The sequence below is a fragment of the Orcinus orca genome, chromosome 19 (genome assembly GCF_937001465.1).
Source record: "Orcinus orca chromosome 19, mOrcOrc1.1, whole genome shotgun sequence".
NCBI lineage: Eukaryota > Metazoa > Chordata > Mammalia > Artiodactyla > Delphinidae > Orcinus > Orcinus orca.
The window spans coordinates 7,587,348-7,611,082 of record NC_064577.1 but is presented as its reverse complement, the minus strand read 5'-3'; the positions used below and the strand labels follow the sequence as shown (position 1 = coordinate 7,611,082).

The 23,735-nt window shown below is 46.2% G+C and overlaps 1 protein-coding gene and 1 non-coding gene across 2 annotated transcripts in view; both read left to right on the top strand.

The window, feature by feature from the left end:
- PITPNA (phosphatidylinositol transfer protein alpha) overlaps positions 1 to 23,735 on the top strand; it is a 40,812-nt gene that overhangs the window by 12,556 nt on the left and 4,521 nt on the right. The window contains exons 4-10 of the mRNA XM_049701944.1: positions 1,403 to 1,494; positions 6,773 to 6,780; positions 7,880 to 7,954; positions 10,481 to 10,564; positions 12,644 to 12,721; positions 12,885 to 12,995; positions 14,111 to 14,233. Coding sequence (XP_049557901.1) covers positions 1,403 to 1,494; positions 6,773 to 6,780; positions 7,880 to 7,954; positions 10,481 to 10,564; positions 12,644 to 12,721; positions 12,885 to 12,995; positions 14,111 to 14,233 — 571 coding nt within the window. The remainder of the gene's footprint in view (positions 1 to 1,402; positions 1,495 to 6,772; positions 6,781 to 7,879; positions 7,955 to 10,480; positions 10,565 to 12,643; positions 12,722 to 12,884; positions 12,996 to 14,110; positions 14,234 to 23,735) is intronic.
- Positions 4,490 to 4,592, top strand: LOC117200424 (U6 spliceosomal RNA). Its single transcript, XR_004482003.1, has one exon. It is a non-coding gene; the product is annotated as a U6 spliceosomal RNA (small nuclear RNA).

The following is a 23,735-nucleotide window of genomic DNA, read 5'->3' as shown; positions in this document are numbered from 1 at the left end:
TTGTTGCAGCTACAAGATCTTTTATGACCCAGCCTCTGCTTGTTCTCCTGTATTCCTCACCTCATACCTTACACCAGCTACTCTGAACTTCTCTCTCTTCCCCCCAGCTTTTCCCACCCCACTTCCGTCCTCTTGTCTAGCTCAGTCCTACCCACTCGCTACTCTGTGTAAACCTTCCTTTCCCTGGGGAGCCTCCCCATGCACCGTGTTCTCACAGTGCTCTGCCTGGTTAGTTCCACTCCTCACTAGAATGGAAGCTCCCTGAGGGCAGGAGCCATGTCTGTGTGATTCCTACATGCATCGTGGTGCCTAACTCATAGAAATACGTACCTGAATGAGTGTGGCCAAGAGTGAGTGGATCTCAGTGGGCTGCTCTGTGTGTTCCGAGTTAGCTGTGTGCTGGAGGTGGCTCTTTTTCTTAGGCCTCAGGCACTAAGCTGATGAGGTGGTTGGAGCCTGCTAAGACTGTGTAGATTACCAGTTAAAAGCTGAGGCAGAGGAATACACATACCTTTTTTTAAACAAAAGAAACAAAAAGAGCTCATAGGGTACCTGCTGCTCTGTAACCTGAGACAAGAATTGAATGGAAGAAAATATTTTGTCCTGGGAGGCAGATGGCCCTGAGGCCCTCCTAGCTGCCCAGAACTGACCCTAGGAGATCAAGTCATCTTGGATCCCATATTCCAGGTTAGTCAGCCAGTCACTCTGGTCCACTCTTGAAGACATCTCATCCTTGCAATGTGTAGTACCATGCCCTGGGCCCAGAGCTCTGGAAGAGTGCGTAATGATAGCGTAAGGACTGATAAGCCGTGGCCGGTAGCCCGGGGCCTCACCTGCTGTCCTGTTCCTGGAGGGTAGGGGGCCAAGTTGCGGGTGGATGTTAGTAGCCAGCTGAGCTGGGGTGTCGGGCTCTGACAGGTGGCTTTTCACACACAGAGTAACCTGCTGGTCTCAGGGGAACTTGCGTGTCAACTCCCCACAAAGAAGCTGGAGCTGCAGCCTGGAGAATGTGCAGTAGAAGCCCATTGTCGTCTTCTTTTTTTTTTTTTTTTTTTTTAATTATTTATTTATTTATTTTTGGCTGTGTTGGGTCTTTGTTGCTGCGCACGGGCTTTCTCTAGTTGTGGAGAGCGGGGGCTACTCTTCGTCGTGGTGCACGGGGTTCTCATTGTGGTGGCTTCTCTTATTGCAGAGCACGGGCTCTAGGTAATCAGGCTCAGTAGTTGTGGCGCACGGGCTTAGTTTCTCCACGGCATGTGGGATCTTCCCGTACCGGGGCTCGAACCCATGTCCCCTGCCTTGGCAGGCAGATTCTTAACCTCTGTGCCACCAGGGAAGTCCTTAGCCCATTGTCTTCTAACTCTCTCCTCTGTTTCTCTTCATAACCCTTTTCTCACTACAGCAAAGTGCCCACATTTGTTCGAATGCTGGCCCCGGAGGGAGCCCTGAATATACATGAAAAAGCGTGGAATGCCTACCCTTATTGCAGAACAGGTGAGTGCAGAGCTGGAATTTGGGCCCCAGGGTGGATGGAGGGTGTGGTCAAGTAGGCCCAGGGGTGGCAGTGAATTGGGGTTTTGTGTCCCACCTTCATTTTCCAGATTAAGCCAGTGGAAGGATGAGCTTGGGGCCTCCCTTCAGGCCGGTGGTGAGTGCCAGTGTTGTCTAGTGCAATTTGGCAGCCAGCTGGGTGGGAACCACCAAGTAGCCATGGCCCAAGATGGCATAGAACCAATCCCTCCTATTTGGGGATGGTATGATAATTTTGGTTTTTACTGATTACAAAAGTAATGTCCTCTGTCTTGGAGAATACATATAAACAAGAAAATAATCACCCATGATCTTTTCATTTCTAGTCACTGTTAACATTTTAGTGTCTTTCTAATCCTTTTTTAAAATGCTTTCATATACACGTGTATATAAAGTCTCCAGACATGTTTTTCAGCCAAATTTTGGGTCAAATCATACTAATTATTAAATTGTTCATTTTTACTTAGTAAATGGGAAACCTTTTCTCTGTCACTACATATAATCTATTGTTTAAAATTTATTAATAGTTGCATAGTATTCCATTGTATGAATGTACTGGGATCTTTTTAAGCTACTCCCTTATTGTTAGCTACTGAAATTTCCAGTTTTAATAGGATGCATTCATGTTTGGCTTGAAAAGCAGCAGTGAGGCCCAGGGACTTTTGAGAGAGGCAGTCATAAGAAGGGGCCTTGCAGGGTGACCTTCCTGCGCTGGAGAAGGGCCAGACCTAGACACCAAGGAAACATAGCAAAGAAAACCCTGATGTTTTTGGGGAAAAGTTGAAATAAGCCCAATGTTTGATGACAAAGGATTTAGAAACAGCTAGCCCCTGAGTATGTTGTATAACACCTGCAGTCCGAGCCCTGAATCAGTGGCTTCCACTAGACCAGCATGGTGCATGGTTTGGTGTTTTTTTTGTTGTTTTTGTTTTTTTTGGCTGTACCATGTTGATTGTGGGATCTCAGTTCCTTGACCAGGGATTGAACCCAGACCTTGGCAGTGAAAGTGCTGAGTCCTAATTAGCAGACCACTAGGGAACTTCCTAGACCAGCATGTTCTATAGTTGAAGGTGGGATTAGGACTGGAATTATTCTCTTAATCTTCCCTAGTCTCCTATCTGGAGTTTCTAGAAAGGAAAGATTTGAACCTTCACAGAGAACTTTCTATTCTAGACATTCTGGGATTCTAGCAGGGGGTCTCTAGAGGTCCCCTGGAAGTCGACTGTGAGTTAAGTGGCTTTTCCCCCAGCCAGTCTACATTTGTTGGCACACACAGTCTGCCTGCCAGCCTCTGCTTACACTTCTCTTACTTGTTGGGACCTGGCACTCCCTAGATTGTATCTGATGAAGAAGATACATGTGGTCCTTATCCCGTTGACTTTGGGAATGACTAAAGTCTAGATCACAGGGTCATTGCTCTCTTCAGTCCTGCACAGGTTCAAGAACATTGTATCAGGACATGCACAGTCATTGGTGGGACCTGGGATGTGTAATGCTTAGAGTTTTATTGCTGTAGCTGAAAATGCAAACATCACTATTCCCTAATCAGCAGGCAGGAAGCTGTTCAATTCTTGGAAAAGAGGCACATACACACTTTCTTAAAAGACACTGTGGGGGCTTCCCTGGTGGCGCAGTGGTTGAGAGTCCGCCTGCCGATGCAGGGGACACGGGTTCGTGCCCAGGTCCGGGAAGATCCCACATGCCGCGGAGCGGCTGGGCCCGTGAGCCATGGCCGCTGAGCCTGCACGTCCAGAGCCTGTGCTTCGCAACGGGAGAGGCCACAACAGTGAGAGGCCTGCATACCGCAAAAAAAAAAAAAAAAGTGTGCACAGTGGCTGGGTGTGTCTGGTCTAGGGCCAAAGATGAATTTTCTTGATGTGTAAGAGAATTGCATTGAGCATGTGTCGTAAGGACCTTAGCCAACTTGGCATAAAGGAGGCAAATGGATAGGGTGGACTGCTGCATGCCTGGGGTGGGGTTCTGGGTACACAGCTTGTGCCAACTGAGAGATGCCACTGTCCTCTGTAATTCTGGGGAGAGTGTGCTGCAGCTGACATGGGCATTTTTCTAGACACCACATGTTCATTCGCATCTTCTGATCCTTGGCCAAAAGAAGAAAAATGTAATTTCTAAATACTCCGTGAATAGGAGAGGCAAGGAGCAGGGGAGAGGAGGTTGGCTTCTTCAATGGGTGCTGACTTTACAGTCACACCCTAGCTTCATTACAGAATGAATGTCTTCTTTTTTATATATAAATTTATTTATTTTATTTTTGGCTGCGTTGGGTCTTCGTTGCTGCATGCGGGCTTTCTCTAGCTGCGGTGAGGGGGGTTTACTCTTCGTTGCGGTGCACGGGCTTCTCACTGCAGTGGCTTCTCTTGTTGCAGAGCACGGGCTCTAGGTGCACAGGCTTCAGTAGTTGTGGCTGGCAGCCTCTAGAGCGCAGGCTCAGTAGTTGTGGCGCACGGGCTTAGTTGCTCCACAGCATGTGGGATCTTCCCGGATGACGGATCGAACCCATGTCCCCTGCACTGGCAGGGGGATTCTTAACCACTGTGCCACCAGGGAAGCCCAGAATGAATGTCTTGAATCTTAGATCTGTTCAGTTAGCCATTGCTCTTTTAAAAAGAGATATAAACAAGGAAGGCTATGTCCAGTTCCCTCTGGGGGCTGGTGGGAGAAAGATTATCAATTCAAACTCTTAGGTTGACCTAAGTAGATCAGAGTTTGAGGTGAGATGGATAAAGGAGTGTGGAGTGAAACTCCACATGCCTTTTGGAAGGCTCTCACCTTGTTCTCAGTGGAATGAAGTTGGCTGTGGAAAACTCTACTTATTATCAGCTCTTTCTACCCTCTTACCTTATTTCTCTCTGTTTCTTTTCCCCTGATGCTCATGACTTGGGACATGAGGAGGGGGTAAGATGGGACTGGGTCTGTGAGTGAAAGTAGGAAGAGACACTTGCTTTAGCAGCACATGTACTAAAACCGGAACGATACAGAGAAGATTAGCATGGCCCCTGTGCGTGGATGACACGCAAATTCATGAAGCGTTCCATTAAAAAAAAGAAAGAAAGTAGGAAGAAGAAAATAAATGTTTCTCCTCCTTCCTCTTCCTGTAACCTTAACCCTGGGCTGAATACAGTCTCAATAAAGCCATAGTTTGTTTGTTTGTTTATAGCAGTGCCACATGGCATGTGGAATCTCAGTTTCCCAGCCGGGGATCGAACCCTCGCCCCCTGCATTGGAAGCACGGAGTCTTAACCACTGGACCACCAGGGAAGTCCCAAAGCCATAGTTTTTAAAAAGTACCTTACTGGTCTCATTGGAGAGCCCTGTTTTCCAACTGCAGACGGTTTCCTGAGACCTTTCCAGTGTACATAGGGTTGCAGTTTGAAGAAAAGGGAAGGCTCCGAATGCAGAGGTGTTTGGAGGCTAGAGAGGTGTTTGGAGGCCTTGAGGCTAGAGAAGATTGGGAAAGATTGTTTGGTCACCCACATTGGCATTAAAGGCCAGGGAGGGCGTTCACCCTCGCAGACCTAATTTGTCAGAACTAAATGGATCTGTTTCTCAGGATCTCAGAAAGACCTATATACGAGACCCCCCAAATGCCAATATATTAAGTTATATTGAAATACAAAATTACTAATGAAAACCAAGATATTCCTGTTTGCTAAGTAGGGCATTCTTTCCTTGTGGACTCTTCTGCATAGAAAACCAAATTATAATCAGAAAGCCAACATGTAGTGAAAACATCCACTTGCTTAAGTGATCAGACCCTTGTGTCTGTGGTGTTTTGTTTTTTTAAACAAATTTATTTATTTATTTTTGGCTGCATTGGGTCTTTGTTGCTGCACGCGGGCTTTCTCTAGTTGCAGTGCACGGGCTTTTCATTGCGGTGGCTTCTCTTGTTGTGGAGCACGGGCTCTAGGTGCATGGGCTTCAGTAGTTGTGGCACGCGAGCTCAGTAGTTGTGGCACGCGGGCTTAGTTGCTCTACAGCATGTGGGATCTTCCCAGACCAGGGCTCAAACCCGTGTCGCCTGCACTGGCAGGCGGATTCTGAACCACTGCGCCACCAGGGAAGTCCCGCCTTGTGTCTGTTGATTAGCACTTTCTGTCCCAACAGAGGCCAAACTAGGAGAAAGTTGCTCGGAGAGCATAGACTCAGAATCAGGTGGTTAGTGGGAGAACCTTGGGGCCTAGTGTCATCAAACCAGGCCAACCTGACACTCAGGATGGGGCTGCTAGATGTGCCACGTACACAGCCCAGGGCTCTTGCTCCCAGAACAGTGCTGGAGAATTTCTGCCAAACTGGTCTCTTTGGACTCGCCCTCGATGGATATTATACCCTTCATTTCCTTTTTTGTTAAACTAATAACAGGGCAGTTATTTCAATAGCCCTTTTAGTTATAATCTTGATCTGATGCTTTCTTGCAAGTATCTTTCGTTGGATTCAGGGAAATTACTGATAGTCTCTTGGGTTGTTTCTATACAAGGTGGATCTTATCCCTTATATTTCAAATTCTCCTCATCTCAATCTCAGAGGTAACCTTAGTTTCAGTTTTAGAGTTATGGAATTTGACTGTTAGCCCCATGTACTGTCAGATGGGGCAGTGTGGCATCCATCTGAAATTGCGATAACTGCCAAAGTCAGAGGGTACGGAATGATCTGGGCTGTGGTCAGGAGGAAGGCTAGTCTATTCCCCAGTGACATTAGAGCTGCAGTCATTTTCTCTGATAAATAATTGAACGGTGCTTTCCGAGGGGGTCTCATTACAATGATCAGGAGTGTGGAGGGTGAGAGGTTTGGTTACAGTGAGAGGAAGGATGCAGAGGGCAGATAGACAGTGCCTGGCCTACAGTGCCCTGCTCTGTGCCCCGGGAAGTGGGGGTGGGGGGACACCAGGTGACACTCCGACGGCAGAGCAGCGGGTCTCCGCGCTTCAGCTCATCAGAACTGCTCCCTGTCTTTGCCCAACTGGGAAGAGTCCTGAGGAGCCTGTAGTGGCATCGCTTTAATTAAATTCCATATTTGGTCTTTGGGGACTTTGTATGAGTGAAACTTGAGAGTTGCTGCATTTGAGGTACCAGATGTACTCGCTGGGGCTTGGAGAGTGACTGTGGAGTGCCCCAGGGAGTGGAGAATTCTTTGCTTCCATGCTCCCTGGGGGTGAGGGCTGGATATTTTATTTATCCTCATTAATCTTTTTCTTTCTTTTTTCCATGTCCTTGCCTTGGAGCAGTTATTACAGTAAGTATTTTCAGGGGGGTTGGAACTGTAGATGATTTATAAGAAAGGGAAAAATAAAAATGGAACTGCCCCGGAGACTCCTGGGTATTCCTCTCTTTCTCTTGGGTGACTTTTGGAGCTTTTGAGGCTTAATCCTTTCAGTCCTAATGAGGAACTTGTTAATTGGCAAAATGGCTTCTTGCTTGAAGCTACATTGGCAGGTGGCTTTGTACGTGCAGCAGTCAGGACTGTGGCATACTAGCCCCAGGTCTCACGTGTACAGAATGACGCAAGGCTGTGCCCTGCTTGCCCCAGGTTTGGCCTTCCCAGGGTTGTACAAGAAGCTTCAGTTCAGCTGACCCGATTGTGACTTTCCCATTGGGGCGTTTGTTGACCCCAGTGAGCACTGACCCTTGGCAAAATTGAGAAATCAGCAAGGTTTCTTTTCCAGGCCCAGCCCCTCTGTCAGTGCCCCTTCTGTCCACCCTTCAGCATCCTCTTCCAGGTGCCTTGTCCCTGCTGGTAAATGTAAGAAGTTTCTGGGAACCTAATTCCCACTGAGGAGTTAGGGGGTTAACGTGTTCCTCCTTTGAGTAGTTCCAACTTTTTAAAGGCACTAAGGGAGGAGGCTGATAATTAGCATGAAGGGTTAAATTAGCAAAAGGCTGGCTGGGGAGAATGGGCGCGGGTGGGGAACACATTTGGTTGGCTGGGAAGTCTCCCCATGCTCTTCCCACGCTGCCAGTCAGCCGTTATGCCCTGTGCATGAGGCAAATAGGAGAGATACACGGATTAAATACATGGATTTTGAAGCCAGACACAACTGAGTTTGAGGCCCAGCTCTGTCGTTACCTCTCTGCCATTGGACAAGTCCCCTCACGCCTTTGAACGTAACTTTCCTTGACTATAAGACGAGGGTGGTATTACTACAGCCATCGCAGGCTGGGGTGAGGATTGAACGAGATAACACTCACCCAGCATACTGTGGGCTCCTGGTACAGTTAGCTGTTACTATAAGGCAGAGGCTGGGGTCTCTCGACTGCCCGTGAGCAAGTAGGGGGGATGGTTACTCTCCAACTTTGAGCCTGGTGACTGTAAGGTATTTTTTTTCCCCTTCCAGAATGAATACATGAAAGAAGACTTTCTGATTAAAATTGAAACCTGGCACAAACCAGATCTTGGCACCCAGGAGAATGTAAGTAGCACTTCCCAGGAGCCCCAAGGACTTCCAGGCCCCAGGACGGGGTGTTGAGGCTCCATCCATGCCAAGGGGTCTGATCCATGGTCCCCTTTTTCCTGGCCAGGCAGGCAGTAGCCTGTGCCCAGATCTGTCCTACCAGGGTGGGATTGCTCTGTCTCTAATCTGAAAAATATGATCTCCAAGACTCTTTATAGGACCTCTCTTAGTGCTGGCATTGGTCTAAAAATGTAACTCCTGGCACAGAGGAGGTGAATTTTTAAACCATCAAAATTAGGGAATTCCCTGGCAGTCCAGTGGTTAGGACTTGGTGCTTTCACTGCCAGGGCCGGGGTTCAATCCCTGGTTGGGGAACTAAGATCCCATAATCTGGACTTCCCTGGTGGCGCAGTGATTAAGAATCCGCCTGCCAATGCAGTGGACACGGGTTCGAGCCCTGGTCCAGGAAGATCCCATATGCCGTGGAGCAACTAAGCCCCTGCCCCACAACTACTGAGCCTGTGCTCTAGAGCCTGCGAGCCGCAACTACTGAAGCCCGCGTGCCTAGAGCCCGTGCTCTACAACAAGAGAAGCCACTGCAATGAGAAGCCCGTGGACCGTGACAAAGAGTAGCCCCCGCTCGCCACAACTAGAGAAAGCCCGTGCACAGCAACAAAGACCCAATGCAGCCAAAAATGATAAATAAGTAAAATAAATAAATTTATTAAAAAAACAAAAGATCCTGTAAGCCATGTGGAGTGGCCAAGAAAAAAAAAAGAAAGAAAATTACAGCCTCTGTAGAGCACAATTTGCCAGTACTCTTTAAATTTAAAATACAGGGGCTTCCCTGGTGGCGCAGTGGTTAAGAATCCGCCTGCCAGTGCAGGGGACACAGGTTCAAGCCCTGGTCCGGGAAGATCCCACATGCCACGGAGCAGCTAAGCCCGTGCGCCACAACTACTGAGCCCATGTGCCACAACTACTGAGCCTGCACTCTAGAGCCCACAAGCCACAACTACTGAGCCTGTGTGCCGAAACTACTGGACCCCGTGCTCTGCAATGGGAAGCCACCACAATGAGAAGCCCGCGCTCTGCAACAAAGAGTAGCTGCTCACTGCAGCTAGAGAAAGCCCGCTTGGAGCAACGAAGACCCAACGCAGCCAAAAATAAATCAACAAAATAAATTTATAATAAATAAAATAAAATACACCTATCCTTTATCCCAGCAATTCCACACCTAGGAATTTATACTACAGTTATGTTTTCACATGTATGAAATAGCTTATATACAAGGAGGTTCATCTCAGCATTCTTTGTGTACCCAAAGGTTAAAAACAACATAAAAGCCTATCAGTAGGACCCTGTTAAATAAATTGTTGTGCAGCCATATAGTGCTATATTATGCAACCATTAAAAAGAACCAGTAGGGAACAGTCTTCAACATACACTGTTCAGTGGAAAAAGCACGATGTGAAACAGTGTGTATACATGCTACCATCTGTATTAAAAGAAAAATCTCTACACTTGAATGTTTAGCAGTGGTGGTACTTGGGAGTGGACTTGAAGACAAGAGAAAGAGTTATACGCTTTATCATATCCTTTTGTGCATTTTGTAAATTTATTTATTTTTGGCTGCGTTAGGTCTTCGTTGCTGCGCGTGGGCTTTTCTCTAGTTGCGGAGAGCAGGGGCTACTCTTTGTTGTGGTGCACGGGCTTCTCGTTGCAGTGGCTTCTCCTGTTGCAGAGCACAGGCTCTAGGCGTGCGGGCTTCAGTAGTTGTGACACACGGGCTTAGTTGCTTCGCAGCTTGTGGGATCTTCCCAGACCAGGGCTCAAACCCGTGTCCCCTGCATTGGCAGGCGGATTCTCAGCCACTGTGCCACCAGGGAAGCCCCTTTTGTACATTTTGAATTTGTATCAGAATTTTGTAGCCTGATTTTGTATCTGGTACCACCTATTTTGAGTTAGTTAATTTTTTTTTTTTTTTTTGCGGTACACGGGCTTCTCACTGTTGTGGCCTCTCCCGTTGCGGAGCACAGGCTCCGGACGCGCAGGCTCAGCGGCCATGGCTCACGGGCCCAGCCGCTCCGCGGCATGTGGGACCTTCCCAGACCAGGGCACGAACCCGTGTCCCCTGCATCGGCAGGCGGACTCTCAACCACTGCGCCACCAGGGAAGCCCTTGAGTTAGTTAATTTTTAAGAGCATCAAAATAACCAGTATATGGCTAACCAGGCAACATCCCCATGAGACAAGTGTATAGTCTTTACAAAGGGGGAACATATGGAAACAAAATAGGTGCTAGGAGAGTCCTGAGAGTGTCTTGGGCTGTTGCAGTTGTACTTAGCTTGAAAAATCAAAGCATTAGTTCTCAAATGTATGTCCACTTAAAATCCATCCTCCCACTCCTTTGGATAGTTTTGTATGTACCAGTAGGAATCTCACATCTCTGGCTATGGGAACAGCTGCTGCTAGGTGTCCATTTTGGGTAAAGGGTGCTTCGTAGATGATAAAAACTACACGGTGGTCCTCCTTGTTCCTGCAGGTGCATAAACTGGAGCCTGAGGCTTGGAAACATGTGGAAGCTGTATATATAGACATTGCAGATCGAAGCCAAGTACTTAGCAAGGTAGGAACTGTTCAGTGATATGGGTGGCCTTTGAGATGCAGAAATGACTTCTAAGTGTCAGAGAAACCAAGGAACCATACCCAACTTGGCTCAAAGGGAAGTTCTCTCTTGGGTATTTTATTTTTTAAATGAGTGTTAAGAATTGCCTCGCCTTGACTCGGGGATACCACCAGGAAAATAGTGGCCCAGATGTATGTGTCCTGTTTGGCCTCTGGAAATTGTCACTGGATGACGCAGGTACTGTCGGTAGCCCTGGGGTTGATTTGCCCTGCTGAAGTGACACTTAGCCTGAAACTAGTTCTCTTTCTAACCTTGTGATCAAAAATATATATTGCCTGCCTATTTTGTGTTTAGAATACTCTGTTCTGTGGGTTCCAGGTTGGGGGGTTGCCAGTTACATGAAAAGACAAGTCCCCTGCCCTCAAGACGTTGGTGGTCACTTCTCAGAGTAACAGACATGGCAGCAGCCACCTGGAAAGGACAGTCCACTGCTAGACCATAAAGTTGGAGAAATTGGGGACCAGGTCTGTCCTGCTCACTGCCCAGGAGGTATTGGTTTAGGGAAGTAAAGGACTAGGTTTCCCCCATGCAGTACTCTTCCTATTTGACAGAGGCCTATTGGAATCTGGGCACAGGAACTTGACTCTGCCCATTGGTAGGGAATAAGTGTTTGCTCTCTGTACCTCAGGGGTATGATACTTCTTTCCTGGAGTCACTCTTTGTGCCTAAGATATTTTGTTTTGTGCATTCCCAAATAGATATGAAAGCCATCTTGTGCTTCTTTGCCTAATATCCCCACCCTTACCCTCAAAAGATTAGTGGATTTTTCAAAAAAAATTTTTTATTGAAGTATAACATATATAGCAAAGTGAATAGATCATAAGTGTGCAGCTTGATGAATTTCCTCAAACTGAACATCGCCAGATATTTCTCAAACAGAAATACTAGCCAAAAGTATGGTGCTTTGAGTATTTTGTTGACTGTTTCATGTGAGTGGAGAGAAGCAGAGGCAGGGAAGATTTAATAAATAATCTCCTTAGCTTTGGGAAATGCTTTATGATTGTGTGTGTATGTGTGTGATTTGATACCTTCGTTATTTTTGTTAAGTAGATGCCATAAGGAGTTTGCTTTTCGTTGCCCACATTAGTCAATGCAGAGGAACAGCCCAAGAGTAAACTTCTGTTACTGTTAATTAACACACAGCTGACTGCATTTTAAATTAACACACTGACTGCATTTTAAATCAGTGAGGGGAGGCTGATGATAGTACACAAGAGGATTAAGTCTGTACATTGAACATTTCCAATAATGATTTTATTAAAACAAGGCAGTTTAAAAACAAAAACAAAACAAGCCAGAGGGAGATGGGACTAGAAGATTGCAGGAATGACTGCGGCCAGTTGTTCTCAGCTCAGGCTGCTGTTTTAGAATCACCTGGGGAGTTAAAAAAAAAAATGCATGCAACCCTCCCCTGCAAATGTTCTTATTCACTGGGTTTTAGGTGGAATGACCCAGAAATCTGTACAGTTGACCCTTGAACAACATGGGTTTGAACTGTGGGGGTCTACTTAAAAGCAGTTTTTTTTTCAGTATTAAATACAGTTCCACACGATCTGTGCTTGGTTGAATCCGAGGATGCAGAGGAACTGCGGGTACGGAGGGCAAACTGTCAGCTGGATTTTTGACTGCGTGGAGGGTCAGCACCCCTAACCCCTGCCTTGCTCAGGGGTCAACTGTATTTTGAAAACACCTTCCTTGGTCATATGAATGTTCACTCCAGGTTGCAAATCCCCACCTTAAACAGTGGAAATACGTGCCTGCTCACACAGTCTGGTAAAAGTGAAAACAGGCCCTGGCAGACAAAATCACAGAGAGCTCTCCTCTGAGGCAAATGTAAACAGTTCTGTATCTTGTTTATAACACCTTCCCAGATTTTCTGTGAGCCAGCAGCGTCAAGAATGGTATGAACTGTCCTCTGGTGGAAAATCTGATCTGTTTCTCTCTCTCTCTCTCTCTCTCTCCTCCTCCCTCCCCTCCCCCCTCTTTATCCCTCCCCGCTCCAACTCCAACTTCTCTCAGGATTACAAGGCAGAGGAAGACCCAGCAAAATTTAAGTCTATCAAAACAGGCCGAGGACCCTTGGGTCCCAATTGGAAGGTGCAGTTCACACCCTCACCACCGGGTGGGGTGGCGGGTGGACTGGGGCCAGTGTGTGTGGGCCTCCCCAATGGAGGAGGGGAATGGCCCGCCTGGGCTAAGGGGGATCCAGAGGTCTGCCCTCTTAGTTAACTGCTTGCCTGTGGGTGTGTTTCTAATACAGCAAGAACTTGTAAATCAGAAAGACTGCCCATACATGTGTGCATACAAACTGGTTACTGTCAAGTTCAAGTGGTGGGGCCTGCAGAACAAAGTGGAAAACTTTATACATAAGGTAAGTGACCAGGGTAGGAGGCCTTCCCAGTGTGTGTTGGTGGGGGGTGTTTTGCCCGACAAGAGAAGATCATACAACCCACGTGGCATATGTCAACCCACGTGGCTTGATATTTTGGTTTCATTTCCCAGACCCCCACTCCCCCTTGCACTGAACTGTCTTACAGTTTAATACTGTCCATCCAAGGGTACCACATGTGAAAGGTAAGGAAACTGAGGCAAAAGAAGGAAACAGGAAGGGGCTTTGCTGTGATTAAATGACAAATTCAGCATCTTTTTATTTATTTATTTAGTTGCACTGGGTCTTAGTTGCAGCAGGTGGGCTCCTTAGTTGTGGCTTGCGGGCTCCTTAGTTGCGGCTCGTGGGCTCCTTAGTTGTGGCATGTGAAGTCTTAGTTGCGGCATGCATGTGGGATCTAGTTCCCTGACCAGGGATCGAACCCGAGCCCCCTGCATAGGGAGTGCGGCGTCTTAACCGCTGCACTACCAGGGAAGCCCCTCAGCATCTTTTCTTGATGCCAAAAGGCAAGAAGCACTATGAAACAAATTCTCCAGTGCCCTGAATTACTGAACTAGACAGACCTAAGGAGTTTTTTCCTTTTTTCTTTTTTTAACAAGAGAATCTCAAACAAAAGTATAATAACATGTAAAAATGGGAGACCCAGGAAAACTGAGCAACTCGCCCAAATGACACCTAAGGAGTTTCTATAGCCTTATCTGTGATGTGTGAGTCTGGTGAAACTGGGCAATATTCATAGCTGTTGGCCAGTTTTAACCTGGCTTTAGGCTCAAGAGACAAGGAGGAAACTTGGCACAGTTGTTTTGGGACCTTGACTTGTGGACTGCCTGTCTTGGTAGCATTTTGGGCACAGAGCCTCGTGGTGAGGTAGGCACCAGCTCTCTCCTGGGGGCTTCCCCTACTTGAGGCCATACCCTTCAGACACATGGAGGCAAAGGTCACTGACCTGAGGGACTGGAGGGCTGATCCAGATCAGCCAGCCAGGTTACTCCCCCCGCCCCCGTGAAGTGTGGGTACTGGCGCAGAGGTCGTGGGGTGGAGAGCTGCGGCAGTGGCCTGCACCTTCCGGTTCTAACTTGGGTCCCTCCTTTTTATAGCAAGAGAAGCGTCTGTTTACAAACTTCCACAGGCAGCTGTTCTGTTGGCTTGATAAGTGGGTTGACCTGACTATGGATGACATTCGAAGGATGGAAGAAGAGACGAAGAGACAGCTGGATGAGGTACGTGGGAGGCCAGACGAGACTCTGGGTCTGTCACCTAGATAACCGTGAACATTATGGAGACTGTCGTGCCAGGGCAGTTCACTGAGGGCACCGTCCTGTGGTTCTAGGAACATGTCAGCGTCCACTGTGGGTAAGGTCTAATGCCAGGCGATATGGGAACTACAAGGAAGAAAGCAGCCTGTGCTCTTGAACTTGCAGTCTAGTCGAGGTCTTGGCATATCCAGAGAGACAAATATGGCGGGCTGTGCTGAATGCCAAGTGAGTAATACAGTTGCTGCAGTGGTTCTTCAGAGCTGGTGGCGGGGGGATGGTGCTGGGCTGCAGAGATGGAGGCGGCCTCGGAAGGAGGCAGGCTGGGCTGGTCCACGAATGCCACGCATGTCACCCGCAGAGGACAGCAGCGGCACACAGGACTAACCCCTCTATAAGGGTGTTGGGAGCTATTTTTTAGAGTTTGGAGCCTTTGCCTTTTTTTTTTCTTGCCCGTGGCATGGATCCCAGAAGGAGAGCTATCTGCTGTTCCATGGAAGCCTGAAGACCTAACACTCCTCTTGCCTCATTTGGGGAATTTGCGGCTGCTTCCCTGTAAGGCTCACTCTGAGGAGATGGTCAGTAAATAACATTCAGGCAGCCACTGTGTGTGAGACACTATTCTGATGGTTTTTCCACGTCTTGTCCCATCTCCTGTGATCCTCACAACCCCTGTGAGGATGCGCCACTGTTACCCCCACTCTCAGATGAGGATGTAGAGGTTCTGAGAGTTCAAGGCCATACCCAGGGTCACACAGCCTGCAGGTGATACAGTCAGGGGAAGAGCCGTAGCACTCAATCACTCCGTCTCTTCTTCTCCCTCTAAATGCCATTTGGGGCTCCCTCCTGCCTCTCGGGGCTAAAAGTAAGGCAGGAAGCTCTGTTTCATAGGAACTGCCATCCATTGCTCCCTCCTTGCCCTGGGAGGGTTGGCATGGAGCCTGGGTGTCTGGCAGGCATAGCTTTGCACAGCCTTGTCTGGCACTGCAGCAGGGCCTCAGGTGAGACGCAGGCCCGGGTCCACGGTGCCCCACACTACACAGGTGGTCCCGCTGCACTGTGCTGGTCTCGGTGGAGAATGGGCCTGCGAGCTCTTCCTTCCTTGATTTTACCCTCCAGGATGACACTTCCTGGGCTGACTCACTGGTTACAGTGGTTTGCTGAGTTAGTTCCTGTTGTAGGCAGACGTTTTAGTTATTCATTCAGGTACATTTGGCAGGGAAGTGGCAGGATTTTGGACACAACTCCTGATTCTTCTGCTAAGGATCTTCAGGAAGTGGTAGATTTTAATGTCCAGGTCCCTGGCGATTCTAACAATGTAAGAGGGAGGCCTGAGTCCTGTGGTCACCCGATTCTTGAGAAAAAGAAAAGAAACAGGTTACCAAATGGGAGAACACGGAGCTTTCGGGGTTTAGCCTGTAGCTTCAGCTGCCCACTGCCTGACAGCCCAGCCAGAAGTACACTGGGGTCATGGAAGTGTTTGCTGACAGCCTTTCACTCTTTGGGTCGAATTCGCATTCTTGGTGCTGGGAGAACTCTCCTGAGCATTTACTGGATCTGCCTCCCTCAGATCCAAAGTTTGAGAGCACTTGTCCTCGGGGAGTTCTTTTTTTAATCCCCACCCCTTGTCTTTGCCTGTTTCTCCATTCTGTGGATAACTGTGCCAAAGGCTTAGATGATCTCTGTCCTTCAAGATAATTGCAAAATGCAGAAAACCCTCTTTGGAATTGGAATTTTTTAAATAGTTGGCAGTGGAAGAGAAAGCAAAGCCACTGGGGGACGTGTTCTGACCCCTTTAGCAACTGTATGGGACCTTTGTGTGCTGACTGTACCGCTGGCTCACTTCTCTTTCTTCCTTATTTTTCCTCTTTCTAAAAATATTTTTATCAAAGTTTTATTTTCAGAGTTTTACTTTTTTCATTTTTAATTAAAAAAACACTTTATTGAAGTCTGATTGACATACAAAGAGCTGCACCCATTTAATGTGTACATCCTGATGAGCTTGCAGATAAATAGACATCCGTGAGACCATCACCACAGTCAGTGCCCAAAGCATATCCATCACCTCCACAAGTACCCTCGGCGTATGAGGAAGATGCCGTCCTCCTCTGCCCTGTCCCTGCGGTCCTGCCCCCAGAAGTAGCCCCTTGCAGTTCTCACAGTCGTTTCTTTTGTTAGTTACCTCCGAGTTTCTAAATAATAGGTTTATCCTCTTAATTCACAGTTTTTCAACTTTAGCTGTTAATTGCTCGCTTCTTCCTGTGGAAGGTTTAGCTCTTTTACTCCACCCACCACTCACACGCTCCTCCTCTCCATCCTTCAGTGTCACAATTTGGGGTTAACTGGTCATTCAGCATTTATCATTATTATACCTTTGTCGTTCTTTTCCCCAATTGAACCCTTTCATCTACTCTGATCTTCATTCCTTCCTTGGATAGTTTTCTTGTTTTGTTAGGAAGTTCGTAACCACGTTCCTTCTTTTTGTTAGCTTAGTTCTCTGTATCATTAAGTTTTTGAGTCTCAACAGGGTGGTTGGTTGGGTTGTTTGCACAATAATGTAGTTGACTTTGGTTCATTCTCGTTCATTTTGCTCCCACTCGGTGGGCACTTTGAGCTAAAGATCTCTTTAGTTCTGGGAAATGTTTTTGTGTTACCTGTTTCATCATTTTCTCCCCTCTGTTCTCTTTGTTCTCTTTCTGGATTTTTTTTTAGTTAGAAGTTGGACCTCATGAATTGACCTTCTAATTTTCTTGTTGTGTCTCCTTTTTCATCTCCTTCCTAGGGGAGGTTTTCCGAAGTTAACTTTTCTCTCCTCTGTTGAACTTAAGACATTTTAAAGCATTTCTTGTGCTGTGTTCTTTTTTTAAGTATTTTTTCTTTTTTTTCTGCTTGCATCATTTTCCTTTTCTGAAGCTCCGGGTTTTGGTTCTTGTTTGGCTTTGAGATATCTCTGCCACCTGAACATTCTTTGTTTTCTCTGAGCTCCTTTTTCCTGTGGGACTCTGTGTTTTCTGTTAGGGGCTTCCCTCAAATGACTGGGGGTTGGGGGTCCTTGGTTGTCGGTTCAAAGTGAAGAGTGAAGCTCCAAAAAGCGGTTGGAAGCTCTCTGAGTCAGTGGCTGGGCTTATTGAAGGGTAATCAGCTGGTTCCATTGGGGTCCCCCACTTCAGGATCCTGAGTCTATTTTTCTTGGGCTGCTCATTTTGCTTTGAGAGGACTCCCCAGTCTTTAGCTCATGGGGATGGTCAGGGCCAGCATTCTGGGAGCTGAGCTGGAGAAAGGTCCTGGTGGGCTCACTATGCCATGGGGTGGCTCTAACTTAATCCCATTGTATTCTGCATCGTGCCCACTTCACCCCTAGCTGAGCCTGGGGTCCTGAGTTCAAGACCTCAGTGCCTCCAGAGAGTGAATCCCTGGGCTTTGCAGGAAGGGGGCGTTACTTGACTGTGAAAACTGGGGGAGGGAACACCAGGGCACGCCAGGCCCAAATGGTTCTTTATTCCCACTTTCAGTGAAGTCACCTGTTTTCACCCCTAGCTGCACTCCCACTTTTAGAGGTACCTGATGCTGCCAGTTCCCAGGCCTCTGGGTGACCTGCAGCACCAGTGGGTCCCCTCCTCACCGGCAGCCCCTGCTGCTCTGCAGATCAGTCATTGCTCATCCATCCTTTTTCATCTTCCAGAATGCCATTTCCATCTCTTATCTGTAGTTGTCTCCTCTGTTCTTGTTGTCTTTATAGTTTTCTATCTTTTTTATTCCTTTACTGTCATTGTGGTAGGGTTTTGGGGAGGAATAGCAACAAATGCATGTATTCAATCTGCCATGATTAACTGCAAGTTTGTGATAGAAGATATGACTGTTAGGGAGTTCCCTGGTGGCCTAGTGGTTAGGATTCCAGGCTTTCACTGCCGTGGCCTGGGTTCAGTCCCTGGTTGGGGAACTGAGATCCTGCAAGCTGCGTGGCACGGCCAAAAAAAAAATAAAAAATCAGAGAAATTATGACTGTTATTCTTTAAACCAATGCATAGTAGTCTGGAGTGGGTGGGTGGTTTTGTGAGTTATGAGAGGTCACTATAAGGCCACAGTCACCACTGCCATAACTCTTGTCCCTCTGTGGGGGTGGACCCACCATTCTTGGATTGAGGCTCAAGGATTTGAGAAATGAGATCAAGAGATTAGTCCTAGGACTTCTCTAGTGGCGCAGTGGTTAAGAATCTGCCTGCCAGTGCAGGGGACACGGGTTCGAGCCCTGGTCCGGGAAGATCCCACATGCCGCGGAGCAGCTAAGCCCATGTGCCACAGCTACTGAGCCCACGTGCCACAACTTCCGAAGCCTGCGCACCCAGAGCCTGTGCTCCACAACAAGAGAAGCCACTACAATGAGAAGCCCGCGCACTGCAACGAAGAGTAGCCCTGGCTCACCACAACTAGAGAAAGCCTACATGCAGCAACGAAGATCCAACGCAGCCAAAAATTAATTAATTTTAAAAAAAAGAGAGATTAGTCCCTTTCCCTAAAAACAAAAATGTCAGGAAATGTGTGCCTGTAAGGGACCAGTGGCTCTCCCTCCTTCCCTCGCTCCTGATCTTAAGAAACTCAATCTCAGAAGTGGAAGAGGGTACCTTAAAGGTCATTTAGTCCAATTATATGGCCAGTGCTTGAGTCCTCTCTGAAGCTTTCCCACCAGCTTGTGCTTGACCACCTCCTGTAATGGGGAACTCACTGTCTTATGAACATGGTGGTAATAAACATATCTGTATTATTTTTTTTAATTGAAGTACAGTTGATTTACAATAACATATCTATTATTAAGAGAAGCTAACATTGAGGTCTTACCATGTGCCTGTCATGTGTGGTAAACATTTGACATGTATGGTCATGAAATGCTCATGGCTACCTGTGCCATAGGTATTACTTTCAGAGAAGTTAAGGATACCTTCTAGTTCAGAGAATAGGTACCTCCTGGGCCTTGGTCCTTAACTCTAGATAATGAGACTGGGAGAAGAGGACTCATTTTAAAAATTTTAAGAAAACTTGTTTCCCTACTTACTGGACTCTCTAGAACATTTGCTGAGAAACAGCAAAGACACAATTAAGATCCTGCCGCATTTTCTTCCCCAGCCTTCCCTTGTGGGTTTTCCTCTCTAAATCTGTTGGCTTCTCTGATCCCTCCATAGCCCATTCCTTCTGGACTTTGTACTTTGGGATGGAGCTCAGAGGCTACATGGCGCTCTTGCTCTGCTGGCCCACCCTGGGAGCTGTCGCTGCGCCTCCGTGTAGCCGGCCTTCCTGTCTGTTGGCTTGTGTGTGAATGTGCCTGTCCCTTTCTCATCACCTGAACTTTGATGAGGAGGGCCTTTGCTCCATCCTATGGCTTTTTGACTGATGGATCACCATCAGTTTTAGATTTTAAGTCTTAAACTTTGGACCGGTTACGCAGCAATTGTATAAGTGTCCCTGTGCAGTGGAGTGCCTGGCAGGACACTACATCCTAGTTTCCCGTTTGGGTTTGTGGTAGACAGAAGGTCTGAGGATAAAGAGAAATCACTCAGTGCCTAGCTCACCTGCTGGGCTGTGGGAGATTGGAATCTGAGATTCCCATAGCGCCTGCAGAGGGCAAAGCTAGGTCTTTTGAGGCCGAGGGATCCCTGTCTGTGGAGTCTTAATTCCTTCCGCCCTGCCCACAAGTGACTGACCCCAGGGCAGACCACCTGCAGCATTGACCAGCATCTTGAAATGTAGGAGCAGCTTTCTTTTCTTTTAAAATAGTTTCATTTTTCAATATTAAGGTAATATATAAGCATCAAACATTTTTTGGAAAAGAGTAAAAAGTATAAAGAAAAAAAACACTTGTGCTCTATTTAAAGATAAGTACTCTATTTAAAGATAACCATTTTAAGAATTCGTACACACTTTTACTTAGCTATGATGGTATTCCATGTGCCTGGGTGGTTCTCTCACTTTTTTCTCTGAACATTGTAACAAAGCATTTCCTGCTAAAAAAAAGTTTCTTCACATACATGTTTCTAACAACAGTGTACATATTGCTGTGTACTCTGTCATCACCCTGTGTTGGATTTTCCTTCATGTTGTTGTAGGTTCTCACTGTTTTTAAATAATGCTGTGATGAAAATTTTGTATGCACTCAGTTTTTTGGGTAATTAGGATTATTTACTTAGAATAAATTCCTACAAGTGGAATTAGAGAATTTAAGACTCTTGTTACCTATTGCCAAATTTCTTCCCCCAAAGGCTGAATCTGTTTATAGAGTGGCTTTCTAGAGAGGTTCTTTTTTTTTTAAGATTTTTTTTGATGTGGACCTTTTTTTTTTTTTTTTTTTTTGCGTTACGCGGGCCTCTCACTGTTGTGGCCAGACGCGCAGGCTCCGCGGCCATGGCTCACGGGCCTAGCCGCTCCGCGGCATGTGGGATCTTCCCAGACCTGGGCACGAACCCGTGTCCCCTGCATCGGCAGGCGGACTCTCAACCACTGCGCCACCAGGGAAGCCCGATGTGGACCATTTTTAAAATCTTTATTGAATTTGTTACAATATTGTGTCTATTTTATGTTTTGGTTTTTTGGCCATGAGGCATGTGGTGGGATCTTAGCTCCCAGACCAGGGATCGAACCCACACCCCTCCATTGGAAGGCGAAGTCTTAACCATTGGACTGCCAGGGAAATCCCTAGAGAGGTTCTAAAAACAATTCCACATTTGCCTCATATCTGTGCACTTTCAGAACTAACTGGTTTGTGGTTACTTTTCAGTGTCTTAAACTGATTGTTTTTTGTTTTTTTTTTTACTAGCTTTATTTTTTTATTGAACTTTTTATTTTGAGATGATTATAAGATTCACATGCAGGTATAAGAAATAATACAGAGAGGAGATCCCTTTCTCCCAGTGACATCTTGCAAAACAGTAGTACAATATCACACCCAGGAAATTGACATTGATACTTATACAAGTTTCTTTAAGTAAAGGAGTATTTCATACTTATAGTAAAAACAGTTTTCAAAAGATAGAGAAAAATGTTAAAAAATAGAAGTCCAAATAAATAAAGAAAATAAGTAGATGAAAAAAAGTCCCTTTCTTCCAGCCTTCGGCCTCATTCCCTAGAGGAAACCACTGCTAAAAACAAACAAACCAGGACTGGAGCTTCTATTTTCATGTTCCTCGACTATATGTATATATATAGCCTGCAGTGGTTTGATCCAAGGAACACTACAAACATCAGATAAAATCTCTTGTGTCATTTAGGCCCCAGGAAACAGGAAATAAGCATTCTTAGAGCATTTCATTATAAGAATGAAATAATGCATTTTTATTTCAGTGGCACCCTCTATGGGGAGGACCTTGTCTCTGAGAGTAAAGGAAGCTATCGTGTTTCCTGATAGGAAGTTGCATCTTATTTCAAGCAGTAGGAAAACAGGACCTGGCTTTGCCTTAGTAAATTAAAGCCAGGTGGTGGACTCTCAGGGTATACAAGGATCTGCTTGAGGCCCAAGGAGCTTTGGTCCCATGATACTAAATCTTAGCCTCCCTGATAATTGAAAATTTACATGAATGGTCATTAGTGAGCAGACATTTAAAGAGTGCTTTTCTGTCTTTTAAAAAATTTTATTTTGAAAGAGTTTCAAACTTACTAAAAATGACAAGAAGAATACTGAGAACTCCTGTATACTCTTGAACCCAGAGAACCCATTCCTTTAAAGGAAAGGGTACGACCCGGGATCACACACTGCACCCTTCTAGTCTCAGTCTGGTGCAGCTCCTCAGTTTTCTGGGACTTCTATGACCTTGACATTTGTGGAAGTTACAGGCTAGTCACTTTGTAGAATGTCTTTCAATTTGGGTTTGTCCAATGATTCTGCGTGATTAGATCCAGTTTCTGTATTTTAGGCCGAAACGTCACAGACTTCGGTGTTCTTTTCATTGTATTCTGTCTTTCTGTCCAGTTCTGGTGAAGTTACCTTTGTTCACCTGAAGCACAGCAAGGTGTTCCAGGCTCTTCTTGCTCTTTCTATGACCAGCCCTAGAATCAGCTGTATCACCAAGGAGCCCTGGTTCCTTTACTGGAGGATGGTGTTTGGGTGCTGAACGTGCTCATTACTGTTGGGGTGTTGCTGCTCCCAGACTTTCTCATAGGATGGAGCTGGGGGACTTTAACATCTGTAGTTATTTCTATATATAGCTGACACATTATGATCACACAGATACCTTCCCATTCCAACCTAACACCACAAGGTTAACTTCTTATCTTTTAAAAAATATGACAGTGCCCTTATCCTTAACAGATTTGTCATGTTGAAAAATCTTGAATTTGTTGAACCCTTATAAAGTAGTATATTAACAGATATTAATATGGATAACTGAAGTTATAGGAGCACTATTAAAGATATCATTCAGGAAAGTGAGTTTTGAGCAAAATCTACAGGGAGAGGCATTCCAGGGGAAGCTAGGAATAAGCACATACTGGCTTGGTGTCAGAAAACAGACTTTCCTGTTTGGAGCAGAGGCTCTTTGCTGGGGACGATGAAAAGCAAGGCTTGTGAGACTAATTGATTTTATGACTCATTTAGGGTCCATCTCCTGTAGGTTCTGATTCATCAGGTCTGGAGCCCAAGAACCTACAAGTGCCCCAGGCAATAATCTTGATCAAGTCTGAGGAAACTCTAGCCTAAAAGGCTAAGCTAAGACCTTAGGTGTAATTACAGTAATTGTTGTCAGTAAGGAGTGACTATGGGAACCTTTGGGGAGGACCAGGAGAATGTTTTTCTCATGTCCAGGTTCCACATGGACTTACTGATTATAATAGTTGGTGGGGCAAGGGGGTGCAAACAATAGACACGGGTTTGAAACGTAGCAGAGAGTGTATTTGAAGATGTTTCCCAGTGGAGAACTACCACTGCTGAGATAGGATCTCTGCACAGTGGCAGTATTAAAGTCAAGTGAATAAAACAAAAACTGAGGAGGCTGTAGCTTAAAAGTGCAGGTTCTTGAGAGCTGTGTACACACACATCCCCTTCACTACGCTGTTTGGAATAAAGACATTAACAACACAGATAACATGTACAGAGTGCCAAGCACTCTGCTGTGCTAAGTACTCCACGTGAATATCTTAATCTTCACCACAACCCCATGACATGTGTACTGTTATCTCTATTTTATTATTACAGTAATTGAGGCTTAGCAGTGAAGTCATTTGTTCAAGGTCACACAATTTAGTGATGGAGCCAGAATATGATCCAGGCAGTTTTATTCCAGCGCTTATGCTCTATGTGCTCAAAAGCTGTTGAATGAGTAAAGAAAGAAAGTTGAGCAGAAAACTCACAGATAACGAAGACATATCTAATGGGAAGTTAAAATATACATGTTATAGACATCCTGCAATTAGAACAGAATTTTCAAGTTGGAAAGGATTTGAGAGAGATGGCCACCACAGTATCCCCAACAAGAAGTTGTATCCTCTG